The following is a 22,453-nucleotide window of genomic DNA, read 5'->3' as shown; positions in this document are numbered from 1 at the left end:
TAGCGAATGAATTGTTGTCGATCGTTAAGAACTAAAATATCACTTGATAATCAATCCTCTTTTAATTCATTCGAGCTTCCTTCTATAATAAGTAATTTAGCTCTTTACATATTATAAAGTAAATCGTTGATTTACTTTAAATTGATATTTATCGTCAGTGTTTTATGATATGTAGATGAATAAGCGTTTGATTGTATTTAAAAACACGATACTTTAAGTTGATATTATTCTTCCGTATTTAATGGCACATATTTCCTAGTGTGTATGGCACACGATTCAAGCAAATTTTAATACATTATTATATATATATATATATATATATATATATATATATATATATATATATATACACACGCACGCACACGACACTCTAAGATTTTATGATTTTACTACTGATTTCATCAATTCAATAAACAATTTGGCGGATAAATGATAGGCTAACTTTATCCAATACCTCTGATATCCCATTTGGATATATTACATTCAATTGGTTAACTAGTAAAATAATATTCAACACACGGTCTCGCCAAACTCCATTAGTAAATGAAATGTCATTTGTAAAATCAACAACCAAACAAAAACATAAACATAAACATAAACATAAACGTAAAGAAAAACATATAGAAACAATAAAGAAACATAATATTGTAATAACTTAACGGCATAATAATAAGTAGATGTACAATATAAGTGTAGTGTGTCGACTGTCACGTCAGACTTAACTTCGTGAATGTGTGCGCGCGGGCAAGTCCAAAGGCCAATTAACGCTGATCGGCGCTTTTCTGTCCCCAGGTTGGCGCGGTTCACGCGGCACATTCGGCAAGCGCTTCCTCAACACCATGACCTCGGCGTTCGCCGTGGACGAGGAGCGACGACTGCAGAACAGCTTGCGGGGCAAGCGCACCTTCGAGTCCAAGAACTTCCCCTGTCCAAGGTGCTCGAGTGGCTTTACGTACGAGAAGGGCCTGGTGCAGCACATAAAATACGAGTGCGGCCAGAAGCCGAGGTTCAAGTGCCCCTACTGCGAGTACCGCAGCAAGTGGGTGAACAACGTTTACAAGCACGTGCGCACGAAGCACGAGGGTGCGGAGGTTCGTTACGTTATGAATCCGTAAGGGTGACGTGCTCGGCAGCACCGCGATTAGTATTATTCCGACGAAAGGAAATGATAATTGTGGTAGATAATAATAATTGTTGAGAGTCAGGTCGCGCATTGCGCGCGGACAGGTTTAATAATGCAAATTTAATAAAAACAAATGTTCGCTCTCTTTTGATACAACCACGTTAATTATAACGATTATGTTACCAAGCGTTATAGTCTGTCGATAGCTAATAACAATTTAGAATTAATCATTCGTATAATAGTTCAAAAGTCTCTTAGAAATTCATAAGTATTTGGAAACTATAAATTCCACGAGATGATAGTTTTATTAATAATGCGAGATGGTGATAATGGAGCGTGGAATATTGTAAATTTTTTATTGAAATAGTTAGGGTTTATTAGAAATAGTTTTCTCACGTTTAATGGTGGGAAGATCATTGCGAGCGACTAAAGGGAAAAATTGTATGTATAAATTATCTGTTTATCGTATTAATTAAATTCATGATTACGTGGCTAATACAAAATAATTACCCTTTCCTAAATCAAATTGATTCGTCAAACTTGTACATAAGAAACAGAGTTATTCGCTAATTATTATTTAAAATAAAAGAACTCGATTATTTTGCGCATAATTCTGTTGTTAAATTATGAGCCATTCGATTAAATGTATATTTTTTCTAATAAATACCATATCCTACTCAAGAATTCTATAATTTTTCAAGAAATCGATTTTTTTTTTTTTTTTTTTTTTTTTTTATAACGAATATGGCTTGACGCTTTAGCTAATAAGATAAACCAAAACAATCATTATCCTATAAGATTTTTTCTTAAATATTTTCTTAAAAACTTATGGAATACACAGGTACAATAAACGAGAAAAGCTTAATAATTTTAAATGTTGAAATTCTCAAATGTGAGCCTTTATGATGTTAAAAACACAGCGTATTTTATATTTTCTTTCCTTTTCCTTTGTTTATTTTATAATTTTTAAATAATTCTATACAACATACAACTGTTCGATATGTCGATGCTAATATACATACATACATATATATATATATATATATATCTTATTGCGTATGTATATACGCGCGCACGCACGCACGCACACACACACACACACACACACACACACACACACAAACAAACAAACAAACAAATACTAATATGTATATTAAGTAATAATTTGTGATTTTCGAATTAAGCAGATAAATTATATTTATGGATGTTCTTATATTTACGAATTACTTTGAGAATCAATATTAAAGTTGTAACTGAGAGTAGAGAATCCAGAAGTTTTAGAATATTATTAGTGCCTGGAGAAATGTATATCAATCACATTAATTTGATAATCTACTTATAAGCATTTCTTTACGTTAGAATTTCTTTATTTTTGATAATTGTAATCACAAGTACCATGAATTAATTTAACAAATGTTCAAACTCTTCGAACGAACAAAAAATAAACAAAATGTTTGTAAATTATTGGATTTTTCTACTATTATAGAATATGTATTTTTGCAGTGCCGAAATAGAATGTAAAGAATTTATTTTAAAGCACAATCGATTGTGAGGGATCAATTGACAAATATTTTTTTTGTTCTGAACTTTTTAATAAAATTATCAATTTCAGTTGACATTACCAAGTCTTTTGATTATTTATCAAGTGTAAAAGGTAAAGTACATTCGATGATATATTTTTCTAATTTATTTACATGTATATTCGACGCAGGCTCAGATACTAATGCAACTTAATTAATTAATAGGCACGTGTAATATTCCATTATTGATATTTATAATAATAAATTATTGTATTAATTGAGTTCTTATCTTGTTTTAGATAATGGATCCTTCCAAATTGTGACAGTGAATGAGCGAATTGACGAAAAAAAAAAGAGATAGAGAAATAAGAAAGGAATAAAAAAAAAATAATTTACTATAATCCAAGTCGGGAGTCTATATTGCAATTTAATCCAGTGTTCAATGGATATTCACGTCAAGAATATAAACGTATTTACGAATATAAAAGGGATTTTAAAAGTCACTTGAACTATAACAGGTTGAGATGCAAATCATAACTGCCCCTATTGTCCACATTAATATTAAAGTATTGCGACTGTTGGTGATTATATTTTAAAATCATACCGTAAACAATGATTCGAACGGAATTTTAACACTTTATTTGTAATAATTTTTATCAAATTAATATTTATAACCAATTGGCGAATATCGTGAAAATGAAAAAACATTGATATAAGCATTATAAGCATAAGCATTATTATGATTATTATCGTTTTTATTGTCGTTGCTACTGTTAATGTTATTATTATTTTTGTTGTTATCATCATCATCATCGTCATCTTCATCTTCTATATTATTATTATTGTTATTATTATTATTATTATTATTATTATTATTATTATTATTATTATTATTATTATTGTTATTGTTATTATTGTCATTATTATTATTATTATTATTGTTATTGTTATTGTTATTGTTATTATTATTGTTATCATTATTGTTATTATTGTTATTATTATAATATAAATTTATTATCGTTGATGTTAATAAAATTTGATGGTGAATTTGATGGTCGAACGGATACGATACGCTTCTTTATTTTCGTGCGAGCGTTATCGAGAAATTAAAATATAAGTTACAATTATATAGGATTCGTTTTGCTAGATGCACGAGTATCAACATTTTTTACATAAAAATTAACAGTGTGTAAAACAGTATGCAACTACGAATATTCATTGTATTAATACTATACGATTGGCTCATGTCGTCCCGTCAATATATCATTATTGTATTATCGAATGCTCCAAACTTTTATTTAAACAACCGCCGACAAGGTCACAATAAAACACGAATTATTCCGAATTACGCCCAGTGCGGTGTCGCTTGGATCTCTGACTCACGACTGATAAATACTCCTATAAGTTTCCCTAGTGCATTACTCCCACGACACACGCACGCACGAGCGCACACGTATCTACCAAAATAATCATATTCCCGTTTGGATTATCCAAGCGCTAGTCGCTTAATTTCTGTGTTAAAGTCCCGTGCTATTCAATCTCCAAGAATTAATTAATTAATCCTACGACCAACAGAGCCCTTCTCATCCTCGGTTCAACCACACCACTAGCAACATTACGGCAATGAACGAAATGTAAAGGCCGACTCGTCCTAACACATTGCGTTCTCATTCCCGATACACGGCAAAGGTAATATGCCACGTCAGGGCATTTAGTTCGAACGCATCACGAACATCGAGCGCACAAGCACAATGACAATCCGCTTGAAAAGACGAATGCAAATGGCAGCGCTCGGAGCCAAGCGAACTCGCAAGACGAGCGCGTTCGAACTAAATGAAGGAGAGGCGGCGGTTGCGAAGCCAAAGGCCCTCGCAAGTACGCAAATCCCAGTGAAGCGGGCCGTAACGAGTGCCGTGTTTATTTCTTTCAGATTACGGGCTCCCGCTGCCCCGGATATATCCCAGGAAGCAGCCGCAGCACCACCAGCAGCACCATCACCATCGTGGCAACCGTAGCGTGAAGCTCACGCAACACGAGCGTTACCATTGCCCGACGTGCGTCAAGAGCTACGGGACCCGGAGCGCCATGAACGCCCACTACAAGTACGATTGCGGCAAGCCACCTCGTTTCCAATGTCCCTACTGCGGCAAACTCAATCGCAAGAAGTTCAACGTCCAGGATCACATCAGGCGCATTCATCCGGACCGGCCCATCGTCTGCAACACGCGTTTCTGAGTCACCGGCGTTTCGCATCGCGACCACCACCACCACTACCACCACCACCACTACCACCACCACCACCACCACCACCACCACCACGACCATGGAGAACAACGATGAAGACTACGACGACGACTATTACGACGACGACTACGACGATGACGATGATGATCACCATGACCATGACCATGACCACGACCACGACAACGACCACGACCACGACCACGATCACGACCACGACCACGACCACGACGTGCCTCTTACGGCTTTAATTCCCTCGTTTCTATCAATTGCAAATACTCTGGTCATAAGTACTTTGAACGTCGTCGTTCATCGTCTACGTTTTCTTTACGCGTAAATGGAATATTCCATGCCTGGGCGAATTAGACTCTGTACGAACGACGAGTCCAAATATTATTCGTCCAAACTTTCTTCTTTTACTCCAATAATCGATGCCCGCGATTATCTTTACGGCAAAATCTGTATTTTTTCCCGAAAGAACGAAAATTCTTAAAACTAATAAGCAAGGCATCGATCTTTCTGGAGCATAAGCAACAAAAACACGATTAGAGATTGTTAAAAATCAATTTTACATACATATGTTCACTTTATTCAATTAATGATCACATAAGATTTTTCATCTTTTAAATGCCCTTGAACGTTTTCCTTCAACATTATTCGACCGTTAAATTTCGCATTGGAATGTTTTAATGAAAACGAGCGCCATTGTTCGTAGAAATTTTTCGTTTCAATTACTGCGCGAAAAGAGGTCAAAATTTACAAAAACCGTACATTTAGTTTTCTTAAATCTTGATCGATCTTCTCTTATAAAATAATGAGTTTTCTTTTTAACACGTAATTTTATTCCCAATTATTATTAAATATCGTCAGAAATGCTGATCTACCGATTCATTCGCGAAAATGAATTATGCCTTTGTCATATGCAAATGATCAAAGCGAAGCTTAATATATATCATTCTCATAACTGTCATACTTTGAAAAAGATATTCAAGAGCCAATTTGAGAGCTTGAAAATGTGTAAAATAATACATAGTAATGTAAATTGCATTATATCTATCTACCTTTGTCAATGTCAACCAATTCCACTTTCATTTTGTACATTTGTTTAGCGAATAATGTAATTTTTGTTCATATTTGCCATAACCATGGATGTTGATATTAATTAAGAATATTATTGTACTCTGCCGAGAATTGATTTGTATAATCTAACATTAAAGCTATATTGAAATCTAAAATGTACAAATTACGATATTGAAACGCTATATTGAAATCAAACAAAACAAAAAACAAAACAAAAAACAAAACAAAACAAAACAAAACAAAAACAAAAAAGAAGCAAAGGAAGAAAAAAATATTTCTATTTCGAATAATACAAAAATATTTTTGTATTATTTCATTATCCCAGAGCGTTTGTGTGTAAATAACGACGCCTTATTAACTTTTACACAGCATAGAAGTTTATAGATAAATGAAACTTTCATTTGATAAACAATGCTTTAATTAGTGTTTTGGCACAGAAATTTATACGTTTAGATAAAAGTTACCCCGCTAACGATAAAATATTTCGTAATTTTTTGTGAAAATACTCTTTATATCATTTTAGAACGTGAAATCCCACGTTCCGTCGAGAAAATCTCCATAAATATTAGTAATTGCATATAATAAATGGCGTCGAATAGTTATATTTATGAATTAAATTATAATTTACTTTTAAGTTCATGTGTGTAAAATTTACAACAACAACAAAAAAATATACTAATATTTAAATACAACTTTAATTTAATCAATTATTTAATTAGTTTAATGGATACTCTAAAGCTTTTGTACATATGTTATTTAAAATTTTTAGGATTCTTCATAACACGCAAATTTTTTTCACGATAAAAAAAGTGAATTAATTTTGTATATAAGTTATTCATAAATAAATCATTTTAATTGTATTGTTAATTTTTTTTTATTTTTTTTTTTTTTTTTTTTTTTTTTTTTTTTTTTTGCTGAATAAGCTATGATAATCAATTGTTTTCAGACACTCGGCATTATTTGTCATTTGTATTTATAAAATAGTGTGTGTATTTTCTGATTGAATTGCCCTTTTTATCATTCTACTCATAATTAATTTACCTACTTTATTTATTTTCAGAGTTCTATTTTCATCGGCAATCGGGTAAATTCAATTATGCGCAGTATAAAAGTCTAAGAGGTAAATTCTATAAATTAATGCTCGACTACGGAAATGCAAGACTTAATTTATAATTTGTCTACTGCCTGTCCTTAGTATACTCACCTTCTGCTATTCAAGTGCATTTAAAGTGATTTTTAGCGATAAAATCGAATTTTTATCGTTACATTCGGTAAGTATGTGTATGTAGAATATGAGGGAAACGGTTGCTTTTACAATTTGTAAACGTACGTTGCTAGTTGCATTGAATTTTAATGTTTAATTGTACTGCCCTAAGTAAATATAAAAACCGTCAGCTTAAACTTTAAGCATTTATTTACATTTGTATATGCAAATGAATTTATTTTTCAATTTTTTTTATTCATTATTTATTATTAAGAAGCAGATGTGAAGATGAATTTGATGAAAGCTTTTATCGCTCAAATCAGGAAATAATAGAAGTGAAATATGTTATTTTTTTATATGTCATTATTTTTTAATTATTATGTTAATTTTCATTTAAGTGTCATATCAAATGATAAAAACTAAATGATTTATCGCTCATTAGAGCTCAATTTACTAAATAGAATTGTAATTTCATAATTTCAATTGCCAACTCTAGTCGCTATAATTGAACATTATGTTAAGTTACAAAAAAATTATTTCAATAAACATTTTAATGTTACCTGTTAAAATTCATATTTTTCATCGGTAATTATAAATCATTATTGTGAAAACACTACCAACATCAATGTCCGAAATTTGTTTATAAGCATTAGGCGTTGAAAGTATTTATTATTTATTATAAATCAACATGTTTGTACCATTCACAATACAGTTGTATAATCTTATCACCCAATGAAAAATATTTTTTTATTATAATACCTGTGTGAAATATTAAAAATATAAGCTTATAATTTATAAATATTATTATTCATGGTAATATTATTTATCATTTTTCATTAAACATTTTCGATGTACATATGAATATGGTCTTGTTTAGAATAACGTTATATTATTGAAATATAAATATAAATATTAATATTTTTCTATCGGAAGACTGACATAATTAATTCAGCTTAAGAACACATTCCATATCATCACGAAAGTATTTTTTCTATTAAGCAAGCAAAAAAGAAAATAAACGAGATTCTCTCAAGCAGTTTGCATATTTCTTATTGAAGATAAAAATGCTTCTTTTTTTTCCATATGATATTTCGTCCTGCTATTGTAATTCAATAAGTTCCCTCAGACCTTTATGAATCGTGTAATGAAACAAGGAAGCATAGAATGAAATCGATTACGAAATACTGGGCTTTAAAACCATATTGCATCCCGAGATATCGTTATTCGATATAATCTCGAGACATAATAAATAACGAAGTTTCATAGAGCGCAGAGAAAATCACGTTTTCCGTCTGAACTTTTCATCATCCCACTGATCGAGGCTGTGCAATAACGGCACAACTACGCACTACAACATCATTGGCTATACTCCCGTTCACCACATTCTCTCGTAAAAAATTGCTCCCAATCTCCGATCTCCCCGTCGCGCTCCGTTAAACCGGAGCTCTAAAAAGTCAGTCTCAATATTAAAGATCGATAGCTGACTTCACGAGGTCGTGTCCCCCGCTACGTCGACCGGGATTACATAAGGATCAACGGGCCCGTTAATAGCAAAAAAAGAAAAGCCCAACGTTTCGCCTTACAAAAAAAAAACTAAAAAAAAAAAAATAAAATAAAAGCGTGTCCCATCGGTGCAGCAACCACTTATCCGTCCGTCTGTCCGCCCGTCTGTCCGTCCGTTCGTCCATCCGTCCGTCCGTCCGTCCGTCCACCCTCCCAAAACGACAATTTATCTCCACGATGAATCCACCTATTGTCTTTTTGCAGGCCTGCTAGAGGTCGAGCAGTCGCAGATCAGCGGCCAGTGGTTCAACTGCAACGTCTGCATGCGGCTCTTCGACACGACGCACTCGCTGGCCCGACACCTGCGCTCCCATGACTTCACCCGCGAGCACGAGCCCGACGGCCTGGGCACCCGGTACCGCTGCAACTACTGCACCTACTTCTCCAAGTACACCTCCAACATGCACAAACACGTGCGCAGAATGCACAAGAAGATCTTCGACATTCCGCTCGTCTAGTCGTCGAATTGACTTTTTCCTCGACTTTTACCACTACCACTACCACTATCACTATCACTATCACTATCACTATCACTATCTTCTCTACTACTTCTTCGGGGCTTCTCGATCGATTTTTTCAAGCTCTAGTTCCCATCCAACATTCGTATCTGATTTAAACTCTGCTTTTCTTATTTTAACAAATTGCCTTGCGCTGGCTGATCGACCGACTATTTCATTTCGTCACCTCGGTGACGCAGGACGCCTAAATACGATTTATTGCAAAAGTAATTATAACACTCATTTGCCCGACTTCTAATTTCATTTAACTTAATACTCTTCTATCATCATCGTACACACACTCAACCACTCTAGTACACACAGGGATTTGTCTATCTTGTCATTACCGCAAGACCACATTACGATTTTAGGTGCTTTTAACTTAGAGGGCAACTATTCGTAAATATATAAATATATCATTGAATGTTTGTTAAATTGATGTAATATGTAATTCGTTGAAAGTGCCTAAGCAACTATAAAAATCACCATACATTCATGGATTAATAAATATCGATTAAAGTACACGTATATCGTATTTACGGCTTATTCATAAATTTCAAAATAAGCTGCAAAAATAGAATAAGTTTTAGTATAAAAATATAAATTTTGACATTGGGATTAATTTTTCATTCTTATTTTTTTACCCAGACTTTGAGTTGATTTTTTTTTTTTTTTAGAATTTAGGAAAAAATTGTGTTGGGTTGGATTAAATTTCATCGAATTAATCATTTAAAATTTAGAAATTTATATTTCTTCAATTTTCATTAATTTTCTTTCTTCTATATATATAGTTTGTTTTTCAATTTATGTTTCATTTAAAAACAAAAAACAAAAAAAAAAAAAAAAAAACAAAAAAAAAAAACAAAATAAATAAATAAGATTATAAATGTATTGTAAGAGGGAAGTACAAATTGCATCAATTATTTGAATTAATGTGTTCTTGAAAACGAAAATTTACTTAAAAAATACAATGGTATTTTATCTATATTTAATGCGGCGTTATACAAAGTTATTAAATGCAAGTTTAAAAATCATGAATTATAAATAATAATTGCGATGACATACAAGATTGTTTATAAGTTTTACCTGTCAAGCATAACAAACACTCAAGTACTTTATAACCATCACTTAAATTATTATTTTTAAACGTGCTCATATAATACCAAACAATTACTTAATTTTCTACTAGTAAATACTTGAAAGTAAGTCATTACCTATATTTCTAAATATTCTTAATTTATCATTAAATTATTTAATGCTCTTACATTAGATAATAATTACGTTTATTTTTGTACTTATTTTTATGTAAATAAGGAAAATCTTATTTGAAAGTTTGACACTTACAAATATCTCCACGGTTATAGTATACAATTTTCTACGAGTTAATACTTGAAGAAAGTATGAATTATCTTTATTTCCAAATATAATATCGATATTTATTAACGGTGCTTATTACACTTAAGTAAGTATAGGTTATTATTAAAGAAAAGAAAAGACAAGAAAAGAAAAGCAATGTATTTTAGATTAGTATTCTTTTAGAAAAGACAAAAAGACAAGACAAAAACTCAAATGATTAAACAAATTGTTATTGTATTGCAAACCTGCTATAACTAATTTAATAGGATCGACTAATTTCTTAAGAAGTGCCTGAAATTCTATCTTCATAATGATATTGTGCATATATGCATATGTATGTGTATATGCATGGATGGATGGATGGATGGATGGATGGATGGATGGATGGATGGATGGATGGATGGATGGATGGAACGGATGCGTGCGGTTAAATATATATACACATAAGTTTATTATCCGATGAAATAAAGTGGAATGATATAAAAAAAATGTCGAATATATATTTTATTATATTATGAATTATACTACAAATAAATAGGCCGTTTAATGTGAAAAGTCTTGATGTACACAAACTTTTGCCTCAAAAGTCAATGTACAATGTAAATCAATATCCGGTAAGCAATTTAATTTTCATCTTCAACGTTATCTTCAATTTTTAAATAATATAACTGCACGTATTATTATAAATATCTATGTATAAGTATTGTATGATGCTATATTATTATATAAATATTTGTATACAATAAAATATACTTGCTCTTTACGAAATATGATAAAATGAAAAACAAATAACAAATATAAAAAATAAAAATTCCTTCAAAAGAATGTGAAACTCAATTGATTTTTAAATTCATGTAAATGTATTTATAAAGTTACTTACTTACATATTTAATGAAATTATGTATAATTCGATAGACTATCGACATTTAAGTGATTAGAAATAAAAAAACGCGAATATATTAAAAAAAAAAAAAAAACGAATAATCTCATCACAAAAAATATATTACTCATTTGATATTTAATGCTTAATAGGTTTCTTGCGTGTCTCCCCGCCCCCCTCACACACACACACACACACACACACACACACACACACACACTCACTAGAAATGGCGATCATTTGGTTTATTGATTTATCTATCGCAGAAATCATGCGCAATACATAAGTTTGAAAGCAGTCTTACTTGAGTTACAAATTTTACAATACATCTAGTTAGTTTATTGGGATAATATTTCATTATACTGGATGTTCATTGTGTTGGAAAGTTGTTAGTTTAAAGCCACCCCGCCAAGCATGATAAACACAATATAACTTCCAACATCACAATGAATGTATTTGAAGAGATAAAAGAGAAGCAAATAATATTCACTCGAGCGAAATATTTCTTTTCCGTCCCGTTCGACTTTCTCGCTCACGCAATATCATTTCACTAATATAACAATGTCAATGTTTTCAGATATCTGGAGCACTAATGACGCCGACGACGTTACGAACTACATATGCAACGTTTGTAATGCCGGCTTTCGGCGAATCGCCGATCTCTACAAACACAAATGCGGTCCGCCGCCGCGCTACGGTTGCCCCTATTGTCACATGAAGGGCAATCAATCGTCGAACATTTATCGACACGTAAGAAGGTGGCATCCACGCATGGGCGTTCATATTAACAAACTCTTTTGAGTTTTTAATGCCATCCACGTGAATGCACCGAATACCGAATTTTACCAATTTTTGTTGTTTTTTTTTTACGCTCCCTTAATCGTCTTAAGGTGCTCCACAGACCCTCCAAGTTCCTGATTGAATGTGAAATTGAATGTGATTGTTGTAGTATAGTATTCATTCAATTGCTACTTCCATCATTCTTTTACTCCCCCATATTTTTTTTTTTTTTTTTTTTTTTTTTTTTTTTTTTTTTTTTTTTTTTTTTTTTTTTTTTTTTTTGACAACAATAACTGTTGGATAATGAATATAAAACAAAAGTTACAACAAGATACAAAGTCTGGTGAACTATTGTCTATTTAGTCATACTTAGGAATAATATTTCTCTGTTTTATACAAAGCTTATTGTGCTTGAATTTTAAATTAATAATTTCACTTACGACCGCGTCCCATCAGCCGTGAAATTATGCTTTTAATGTGACCGCACAAACACATTTCGTACTATAAATAACGATATTTTTATTAAAACAAAAAAGAAAAAAAGAAAAAGAAAAAAGAAAAAAGAAAGAAAGAATATGAATTAATTCGAATTAATAATCGAATTAAATAGAATGAATAAAATCTTCAAATGTTAGTATTAATATAGATGTATTTTACTTTTTTCCCCTAAGTGGTTTTAAAATTTTAGGTTTTTTATCTCGTTTGTTCTCTTTTAATACATTGTAATAATATGTAAATATATACATGTTAATATAACAAGTGTTATGCATTGAGCTGAAATAATTAGTATTATAATAATGAGTGTTTGCCATGGTGATATGCCTTGTGTGTCTGTGTGCTAGAATAATATTCAAAGTGTACATATTTAAGACTCTTGTATATATGTATATATATATATATATATATATATATATATATATATATATACATATATATATATATATATATATTTATTTGATGTTTATTTAATAATTTTGAATATAAAGGAAATACAAGAAATATTAAAAACAAAAATAAATAAATTGTCTTTTTAATATACGCTTTACAATGTATTTCATTCATGCCATTTTATAAAATTTGTACTAAATAATATCCTAGTATAGTATATAAAATATAATGTAATTTGCGTAAGATGCAGAGTGTAAATTTAGCATAAAAAAATAATAGAGGCAATCATAATTTTATAAAATGCCTTGATTTAAATTGAAACTAATGAAAATAATTGCAATATATATATATATATATATATATATATATATATAGAGTGTAAATTTTAATTATGAGAAATTTTAGTATAACATTGGTAGGGAAAATAAATCGATTATTATATAATTATTATATAATAAATCATGTACAAGTAATTTTGCGAGGATTAAAATTGGCATTCGTATAATAATTATGTTAAATAACCATTACATATTCGTATGTACAATATAATTGGCTGACAATAAATGAGCTAATTATAAACAAGTGACCTAATTACATAATATTATATTAATGCTCTCTTACGACCAACGACATACTTTCATATTTCATATTTTTATCTACAGACTCGTTCGATTTTCAGACTGGAATAATTAAAGTTTTTACATTATTGTGTGATTAACATTGTCAATTCCCTGCAATCATCTTAAATAAATTTGTAATACATTTTAAACAAAAACAGTACATTAAATATTAATAATAATATTAGTTAGAAAGTTTCCCATATTAACAGTAAGTAATATTTTAATTTCATGTATTAATAAATAAAAGAAAGTACCGTAGCCTATGAATGTAAATGGTAACTCAATCGTTGTGAATTTAAATATTGATGAATTGTAGAATAATCGGCGAGTTATATACTCGAATGAGAATTGTCTCGAAATATTTATAAATTCCTCACTAACAATGTCCACTCATTGCATCATATATATATATATATATATATATATATATATATAAACGTTCGTTATGTTTGAATATCTTGCTTTACTACTTTTATGACCACGCGACAGCACTTGGATCGTCTCCTGTGATATCTTTCCATTCGATAAGTTGCCCGGTAAGATGGGGCTGGGCCAGAGAAAAGTAGTGGAGCAAGTCTCCCGCGAATGCCTTTTATGCACCGTGTGCATCCATCAACTAATATCTCGACCGAACAGTAAGCTTTAATTAACAGTGCACTTTAATTTGTAGATTTGCCCTCCCAAAAGTGTCCCGCAACAAAAGGCCCACCCAATGACCGAACCTTGGCAAATTTTCGTTTCCAGGCTGCCAGTCCTGCGGCAGACAACCCTCCCACCTCCACCAGCATCCTCGCGCGGTCCACGGCACCCACAAACGCGGCAGAAAATCCTACGTTTGCCAGAACTGCGGCAAGACCTACAAGTGGTACAGTGGCCTACACCGGCACTTGACTTACGAATGCGGCAAACCACCGCGTTTCCAGTGCCCGTATTGCAACTACATTGCCAAGCATCGTTCCCACATCTACTGCCACATCAAGAGTACACACGCGCAAAGTGCCGTGTACGCGGTCGATATCCAGCAGAGGTCCGATTGAGTGGTATCGCGCGGTTGCGCTTATCACCCGATAAGCCTTACCTTTTATTCCTTCTATTGCCACGGGATTTTCAAAAATCGCTCCACTTCCAAGAGTATTGTCCGTTCGTAGGGCAGCGGACTTTTTTTTTCGCTGCTGCTCCCGAGTTCTCTGTTACTCGATATTCCAGGAGTAGAGGGTGCAAGGTATTGTGCCGTCGGTGTCATTCGGCTATTACCATCCTGGCGTTGGAACATTCCGACTTGAAACGTTGATTGTGCCACGAGTGTCTTCTTACTGCCAATAATCTCGCTCTTTTAGCACATTCGTATTTCCGTAGAAGTTTTTATTTTTATTTTCATGAACGAGCAGATGGGATAGCGAAGTTACTCAATGCTTTAGCAAGAGGGCACTATTCCCTCGCATTTGCAATTCTGCTTAATCCAAATCAATTGTTAATTTACTCGACGCAATGCATTATAGCGCTTATTAGCAATATTAAACAATACATTGCGAAACTTGACGCTGAGACTTTTCTTTCTTTTTTTTTCTTTTTCTTTATTTCTTTTTCAAAACTCGCTGAAATGATTAATGTTGAGATGAATATGAGATATCGGGCTAAGTTTTCACGACGATCGATCTCGACTAAAAGATCCTCGATAGTATAGTGGTTATCATCGGCACACTTGTGTCAACATTTGAATAATGTAATTTTTTTTTTTTTTTTTTTTTTTTTTTTTTTATTTTTAACAAAAACGTTTTCGCTTGTCAATCTAAACATACACTTGTAATAATTGTATTCTCGTTAGATCTCGAGCTTTGGACTGTGTATAATTTTAGTTGCGATATTATATTTAATAGCGACAATAATACGTAAATAATTTTAAGTGCGATTACACGTTGATTTTGCTTATACTTGAGGATATCTTGTCAAAATGATTCAAGTATCGAGAATGATTGTTGCCAAGCCAAGTAGAGAATTGACGCCAACGAATAAAAAAATCGGCGCTATATCTAATATTCTTTTTCTTTTATTAAGCAAAAATTTTATCACCACTATAAGGCAATAATATATGATTTTCGTAAATATGTTTCGATATGATGATGTATGCAATGTATGAATCAAAAATAAATTATTATAAATCGAAAAAAAAAAAAAAACTTTACTCCCAAATATTGTTTAATACATAAATGGTACAGATGTTCGTGTGCCTAGAATTAGTAAATCGACGATCCTAAAATAGTACGCATAAATATTATATTTAATTATATCAGATTTATTTTCTCAGGTTTATTTTACGAATTAGAGATTATGACGAATAGAGATTATGAAGAATTATATTAATAATCGGATATCATAACCTCACGTATTGTTTCAATTGCTATTCTGTTCATTTATCATTAATAATTAGTAATTAGCATTAGACAAAAGTAAATATTAATCAAATTTTCGTAAAATGTATTTATATTTATATATTGTTCGTTGTAAGTATACAATTCTTTATAAAAATTCGTTCAACTCATTAAAAACTTTATAATTTTCTTTTGATCATATGATTCATTGTTAATTTAATTTTGTAACTATTCTAGTGAAAATATATTTCTACGATACAGAAATATTTCGCAAAACAATGCATATGAGAAAAAATGGCTTTAATCGAATATTTAAGTCATGGTATTTTTTGTTTTTCTTTTGTCTTTTTTACATTATAACGAATTCCTGTATTTTTAGTATATATATATATATATTTATGTAACAAAATTTTTTATTGATATGGTTTAAAAAAAAAAAAGAAAAAGCTCGATCGTATGCGTAAATAAATATAAAGCGAGCAATAAGAAATCAATAAGTAAATAAAAGAAAAGTTATTGAAAGTGTTGATAAATTGTGATAATCCAACCAACGCTACAATAAACGATAATTAAGAATAACGATATAATTATTTAATGGAAAATAAAAAATAAAAATTGCCTTGTCCTTCGTATACTAAATGTACTTATCAAATTTATCTCAATTATATACAATAAAATAAAAATTGTTTGATTAATGAAAACCAATTAATTTACATTCTTAAATCAGATATACATCAGTGAAAATGTGAATATGTTTTCGATGTATTTACGTGTGCGCGCGTGTGCGTGTGTATGTTTATTAAAGGATTTTAATTTAAAGGACTTTTCTTTTTCAGGTTAACTAATTAAAAACGACTGTCGACTGGATCATCAAACACCTTATTGCATCTTTCATACTTAAAAGCTGGTTTTTAAGTTTGACGGAATTTTATTCGCCAAAGATATATATTATTGAAATTCTTATTATTTATTATCTTTGAATATTTTTCTTAATAAATTGTACTTGCAATAATCCAATTTCAAACTTTGTAATTAGAATATCATAGTCATTGAAAATATTACCGTGCAATATCAGTACTAAATATTAATACTTAATATCATTATCTAAGTTGAAAAATTTTAGGACAATCCTTTCTAATCTCATTCATACATAAATTCTAATTTTCTCGACAATCCGATCATTAAATGTATATTAAGATACTCAACAGTTATTTTGTCACGACTGCACCCTAAATTTCCATCCACTAATGTAATTAAATCTTTCCTTTTGCAGATTTTTTTGGACATCAGATGAATCCAAATTTTACTCTTCAAGCTTCATCAAATAAAGAGATGCCCGTTGAGCTTCAGTCACTAATTAGCAACTCTGATGAAATGAAAATAACCGATATTCCAGACGATATTCTCAAAACTGTTGTCGTAATGCAGCAACAGCAACAACAGCAACAGCCGCATCAGCAGCAACAGCCGCAGCAACAGCCGCAGCCGCAGCCGCAGCAACAGCAGCAGCAGCAACAACAGCAGCAGCAGCAACAACAACAACAGCAGCAGCAGCAGGAAACACATAATAATAGGTTGTTTAGTTGTCCAAAATGTTCGCGCTCATTTACCGTTAAAGGTAACATGACGCGACATTTGAAATACGAGTGCGGCCAAGAACCAAGATTTCAATGTCCTCACTGTGATTTCCGAAGCAAGCAAACGTCCAACGTCATGTCGCATATTAGAAAAAAACATATTGGACAGAACGTTTATGTAGTTCGCCTGTAGTGAACGAAAGCATGAAATTTACCAGCAAAAGTAAATAGAAATTGAAATTGTCTTTCTACTATTGTACCACTCTTTGATGCAACATATTATTTATATGCCGTATTATGTCGACGTCAGACAATTGCATTACTATTTCATTTTCTGAAACCAACTTGATAAACAAAAAGAAATAATGAAAGTGTTGTTAAAATTGGAATAATGAATTATTATCATCTTTACGTGTAATTAATGTTGTTTTCTTGGTGTTACATCATAACATTGTAAACAACGAGTCGGATATAAAGACTGATGAGTGAAGATTTTCAGAACATAATTCATAAAAATAAATGAAAAACATATGAAAAGAAAAAAATAGTAGAAATGATAGGGGGGGGGGAGGGGGGAGATGGGGGGAGGGGAGGGGGAGCGGGAGTGGGAAATGAAAAAAAGAGTGATTTGTATGTATTAGGATTACATATTTGACGAGTCAATAATAATAACGTCGAAAACGACATTTTCTATAAGTTATTATTAATATTCAGCCATTTTACTTATAACAGATTACTTTCTAAATGTGTATCGAATATGCACTTGTTAAATAAGCTTATCGTCCTCAATTGTCAATCATTGGTTGGAATAATGTTATATGTTATATGTTTCAAAAGTTTATCCTTAATTTTTAATACATGTACATAATAGCTAATGATCGGCCTGTATAATATAAAAGTATAAGGATGCGCTTTAAGCTTTAGTATAAAGTTGATTTACATCATTGGAATATGATAATGCGCTGCCATAAATAATGCCGCGATAACACAGATGTCTAAATTATATAATTCTTACCTTATGTGACGTTTATTGCTAAACATTATTTTAAACATTGATAATACTCGATTGTAAGACAGTTAATTAAATTTCCTCGCCATTCTCAAGATTCGCAAATTTTATTATGCATTCAGAGCAACGACATTAATGAATTTTCGAGAGAAAAAAAAAATTTTGATAATTAATATTAAGCTAATGCATTATTAATCCATTTATATAACAATGTATTGAAAAAATATATATATATAAATTATTTAAGCAATACTAACGAAGGCTGTAAGAGCGTAATTCAGATTATCAAACCAAAATTACTAATATCTTGTATGTTTATAAAAATAAAGACGTTAATTTCTTTGCTAAATTTCAAGCTTCTTAAAATAATTATTTAATAAAATAGAAATTATGTATATTACAATTCTGCAGATTATGTCTCTTCTTGTTCACATTATGTGTTATTCATTTTAATACTCTCTCCTTATATATATATATATATATATATATATATATATATTTATAAATTATCATTTACAAAAGATTTTTCAATTCCATATAAGAAACAATATACTTTTGCATCATTAGCATGAAAGTTTGTGCTCCTTCACTGGCTGTGTTAGTAACTTCACATACACGTTATCGATTATTTTTTAATAAATATCTTAAGACCGTTATCGTATAGTTTTATATGAAATTTTGCATGGATTGTTGGATATGGAATTTTATATTTGTAATATGGAATATGGAAGATTTTATATGTGTTAAAAAAAAAAAAAAAAAAAAAAAAAAAGGATCAAACAAACAAACTAAACAAAAAAAATTAAGCAAATTTAACAAAATATGCTTTTATATAAAAAGTAATAGTTACAATTCTAATGCCTCACAATACTTTTGCATGCTTACGTATCGTAAAAGTTATTATTAAATATTTATGCTAGCTTGGTATTGCATCTAATAAGGTAAAAAGAATAATTATTCGTCGATAAATCATTGATTATTTGCTCCCGATAAATTTCTGGATAAATTGGCCACTTGGACCAAAATGAATAAATACTTAAGCAATCTTCATTAAGGTATATATTTTTTTTTGTTTTTTTTTTGTTTTTTGAGAACGAAGACCCGAGAGCCAATGCTACATTCGTGACATCATACCAAATTATTGCGATAATACCTGACGTAATTGTAACAGTAAATAAACAGTGATGCACAGCTCGAAATTGCGGATGACGCTCAACGCTGTGCGTATATCTCATATCTCCCTCCCACTATAGAGCCTCCCTTCCTAATCCTCGGAATGTTAGCTTTGAAGTAACTGCAACACCTGCTCTCGTCCTTGAGTATAACTTTCAATAATTCACGCCGCCACTAAACGATAATAACACGCAGCCTTAGTAGCTACCAGTTCTAATAAGCCAAAGGAAACAATGAGAGCAGCAGGCCCGCGTAACAGCCCATCCAATAACCAATTAAAAACCAAGAAACTTCTTTGTTTGTAGACTCGTTGATGAGCCGCTTTCGGCACTTCGTGGACAGTCCGGACTCCGGAGGCAACCGACAGCGTAGCCGTCGGTGCGTTTCCAAGCGGCCGCAATGGCGCGAGAAGCAATATTACTGTCCCAAATGCAATCGAGGTTTCACCCTGAAGAGCAACCTTAAGCGCCACTATACGTACGAGTGTGGCTTCAAGCCCCGCTACAAGTGTCCCTACTGCGACCTCAGGAGCAAGCAGACCTCGCAGATCTACTCGCACATCAGGAACAAGCACCCGGGCGAGCAGGTATGCGTCATCAACGTCGAGGCGACCGAGAAGAGCGAATAATGTCATAAAGCCGATGGATGGGATCGGTGGTCGTTGATCAATTTGTTCGTTCGTTCATTACCGACGCGAATTCGATCGTTCGTAGTCAAATCTTGCTCTCGCGTCATAATGATTTTATTTAATAAACGCGCGAGATTAGCTTAGGGCCAATTATCGATTTCGTTTGAGTGGATTTTGCCTTTGCGCGTTAAAATTGTCAGATCTTGCTTGCTACTAAGAAAATCGTCGCGTTTTACTAATCACTTTGTTCTTCTGTCGTAGCCTTTGATGAAAAGGAAACAGTCTCCGTAAGCTCGAAATTCGCTCACCTTCACGGTCTACGTGAATTCGGCTTTCTCCTTTTCTATTGCTACTACTACTACTACTGACTACTACTGACTACTACTACTACTACTACTACTACCACTACCACTACCACTACTACTACTACCACTACCATTACCACTACCACTACCACTTCTACTACTACCACTACCACTTCCTTCTTTCCTACCTTATCCCTGCAAAATTCTAGTCTGCGCACCTTTCGACCTATTATACGTATACGGTACTACTATCGTCACCACCAACACCACCAACACCACCAACACCACCACCACTTGGGGGATAAATCCACCTCGAAGCTGTCGACACAATGAAATATGATTTTCAATGACATAGTCAGGACGCGGCGGTCGATGTAAAATACTCGCTCGACGATGTAAATAAATCAATCGAATTATTGTCGAAACTATCGTGAAGTGAATAATTATTCATTCATTTTAATTGCTACATTATACCATTTTATAACTCTTATATAAATATACCGAGAATAATGAAATATATACTACAATTAATTAGGCATAACTAATGAATATACTTTTTTACATATAAAGATCATAGTTTATTGATGAAACTGCTTTGGTTGGATTTATTCTCATTTTCAGTGCAAAATCATTGCTTTGTAAATGGGAATCGTCGGTCACGATATGAAATATCTGAAATAAGACCCAAACCTACTTTTACATTTTAAAAATTTAACGAACTGAATTTCGTTTTAAAGATAAATTTAATAATACTCAAAAGTTGGCTATGATTTTTAAAATTACACGTGGCTTGAGTTTTATTTTGAATTACGAAAAATTAGTGATAATTAATTGTTAAGATACACGAGCAATCTGTCGATAAAGACTCACTCTACTAAATATAATAATAGAATTGCATTTTAAATGGCGTGAAATTTTCATCTAAATTAAAGCTGCTTAATTTTAATATAATTTTAAATCTTAGCTCGTCACTACAAGGCTTGGACCATATTAATAAAGTCACGTTAACTTGTAATTGCGTATCTAGCAATTTAACAAGTTACAGTTACGGCCAGAGTTTTTGATTAAAAGTAATAATAACGATCAATATATTTAGTGATTTAAGTTACAATAAAAAATCGATTTTCAACTCCAACGTTATAGGCAAACATCTCGATAATTTACTTAATTACATAATTAAGTTCGATAAATTATACAATTACTATAAGTACAACAATAGATTAATACGAATATTAATTTATGTTTGCATATATATATATATATATATTATTATTATTATTATTATTATTATTATTAGTATTTTTTTTTTATTTTTTTTTTTCCCCCCCCAACACATATCATATTTGTAGCATTACGCATGTACGAGTATGATTTGCTTATTTGAATTAATACTATTCTGCATCCACAAACTATTTGTCCCCAATAATATTACATCGTTTCAAATATATGCTAAATATATTATATATTAAGTTAATATTTCAAACATCACTTCAGTGCTTAATATACCGTTTTTAAGCAATAGAACTGTAGCAATAGCATGGAGTTGGACATTTGTAAGAACAAACCGGATAATTATATATGTGTATATATATATAAGGTCAACCATAGTATCACACACACACGCACACACACACACACAC

The 22,453-nt window shown here is 31.6% G+C and overlaps 2 protein-coding genes across 2 annotated transcripts in view; both read left to right on the top strand.

The window, feature by feature from the left end:
• The window catches only part of LOC105364514 (uncharacterized), a 484,373-nt gene that overhangs the window by 377,277 nt on the left and 84,643 nt on the right, over nucleotides 1-22,453 (top strand).
• Nucleotides 11,715-14,865, top strand: LOC105368588 (zinc finger protein 45-like). The gene is made up of 2 exons (XM_011507626.1): nucleotides 11,715-12,214; nucleotides 14,497-14,865. The coding sequence occupies exons 1-2, from the start codon at nucleotides 12,139-12,141 to the stop codon at nucleotides 14,787-14,789; spliced, it is 369 nt and encodes a 122-aa protein (XP_011505928.1). The 5' UTR covers nucleotides 11,715-12,138; the 3' UTR covers nucleotides 14,790-14,865.

Source organism: Ceratosolen solmsi, unplaced genomic scaffold (assembly GCF_000503995.2).
Source record: "Ceratosolen solmsi marchali unplaced genomic scaffold, CerSol_1.0 scaffold10, whole genome shotgun sequence".
Taxonomy (NCBI): domain Eukaryota; kingdom Metazoa; phylum Arthropoda; class Insecta; order Hymenoptera; family Agaonidae; genus Ceratosolen; species Ceratosolen solmsi.
Note: the sequence above shows the minus strand (reverse complement) of the source record. Positions and strands in the feature narration are given on the sequence as shown.

Coding starts and splice junctions, on each gene's coding strand:
- LOC105368588 (XM_011507626.1), top strand. CDS start 12,139: ATGCGGTCCGCCGCCGCGCTACGGTTGCCCCTATTGTCACATGAAGGG. Junction 12,215..14,496: donor CGTCGAACATTTATCGACAC/GTAAGAAGGTGG, acceptor TTTCGTTTCCAG/GCTGCCAGTCCTGCGGCAGA.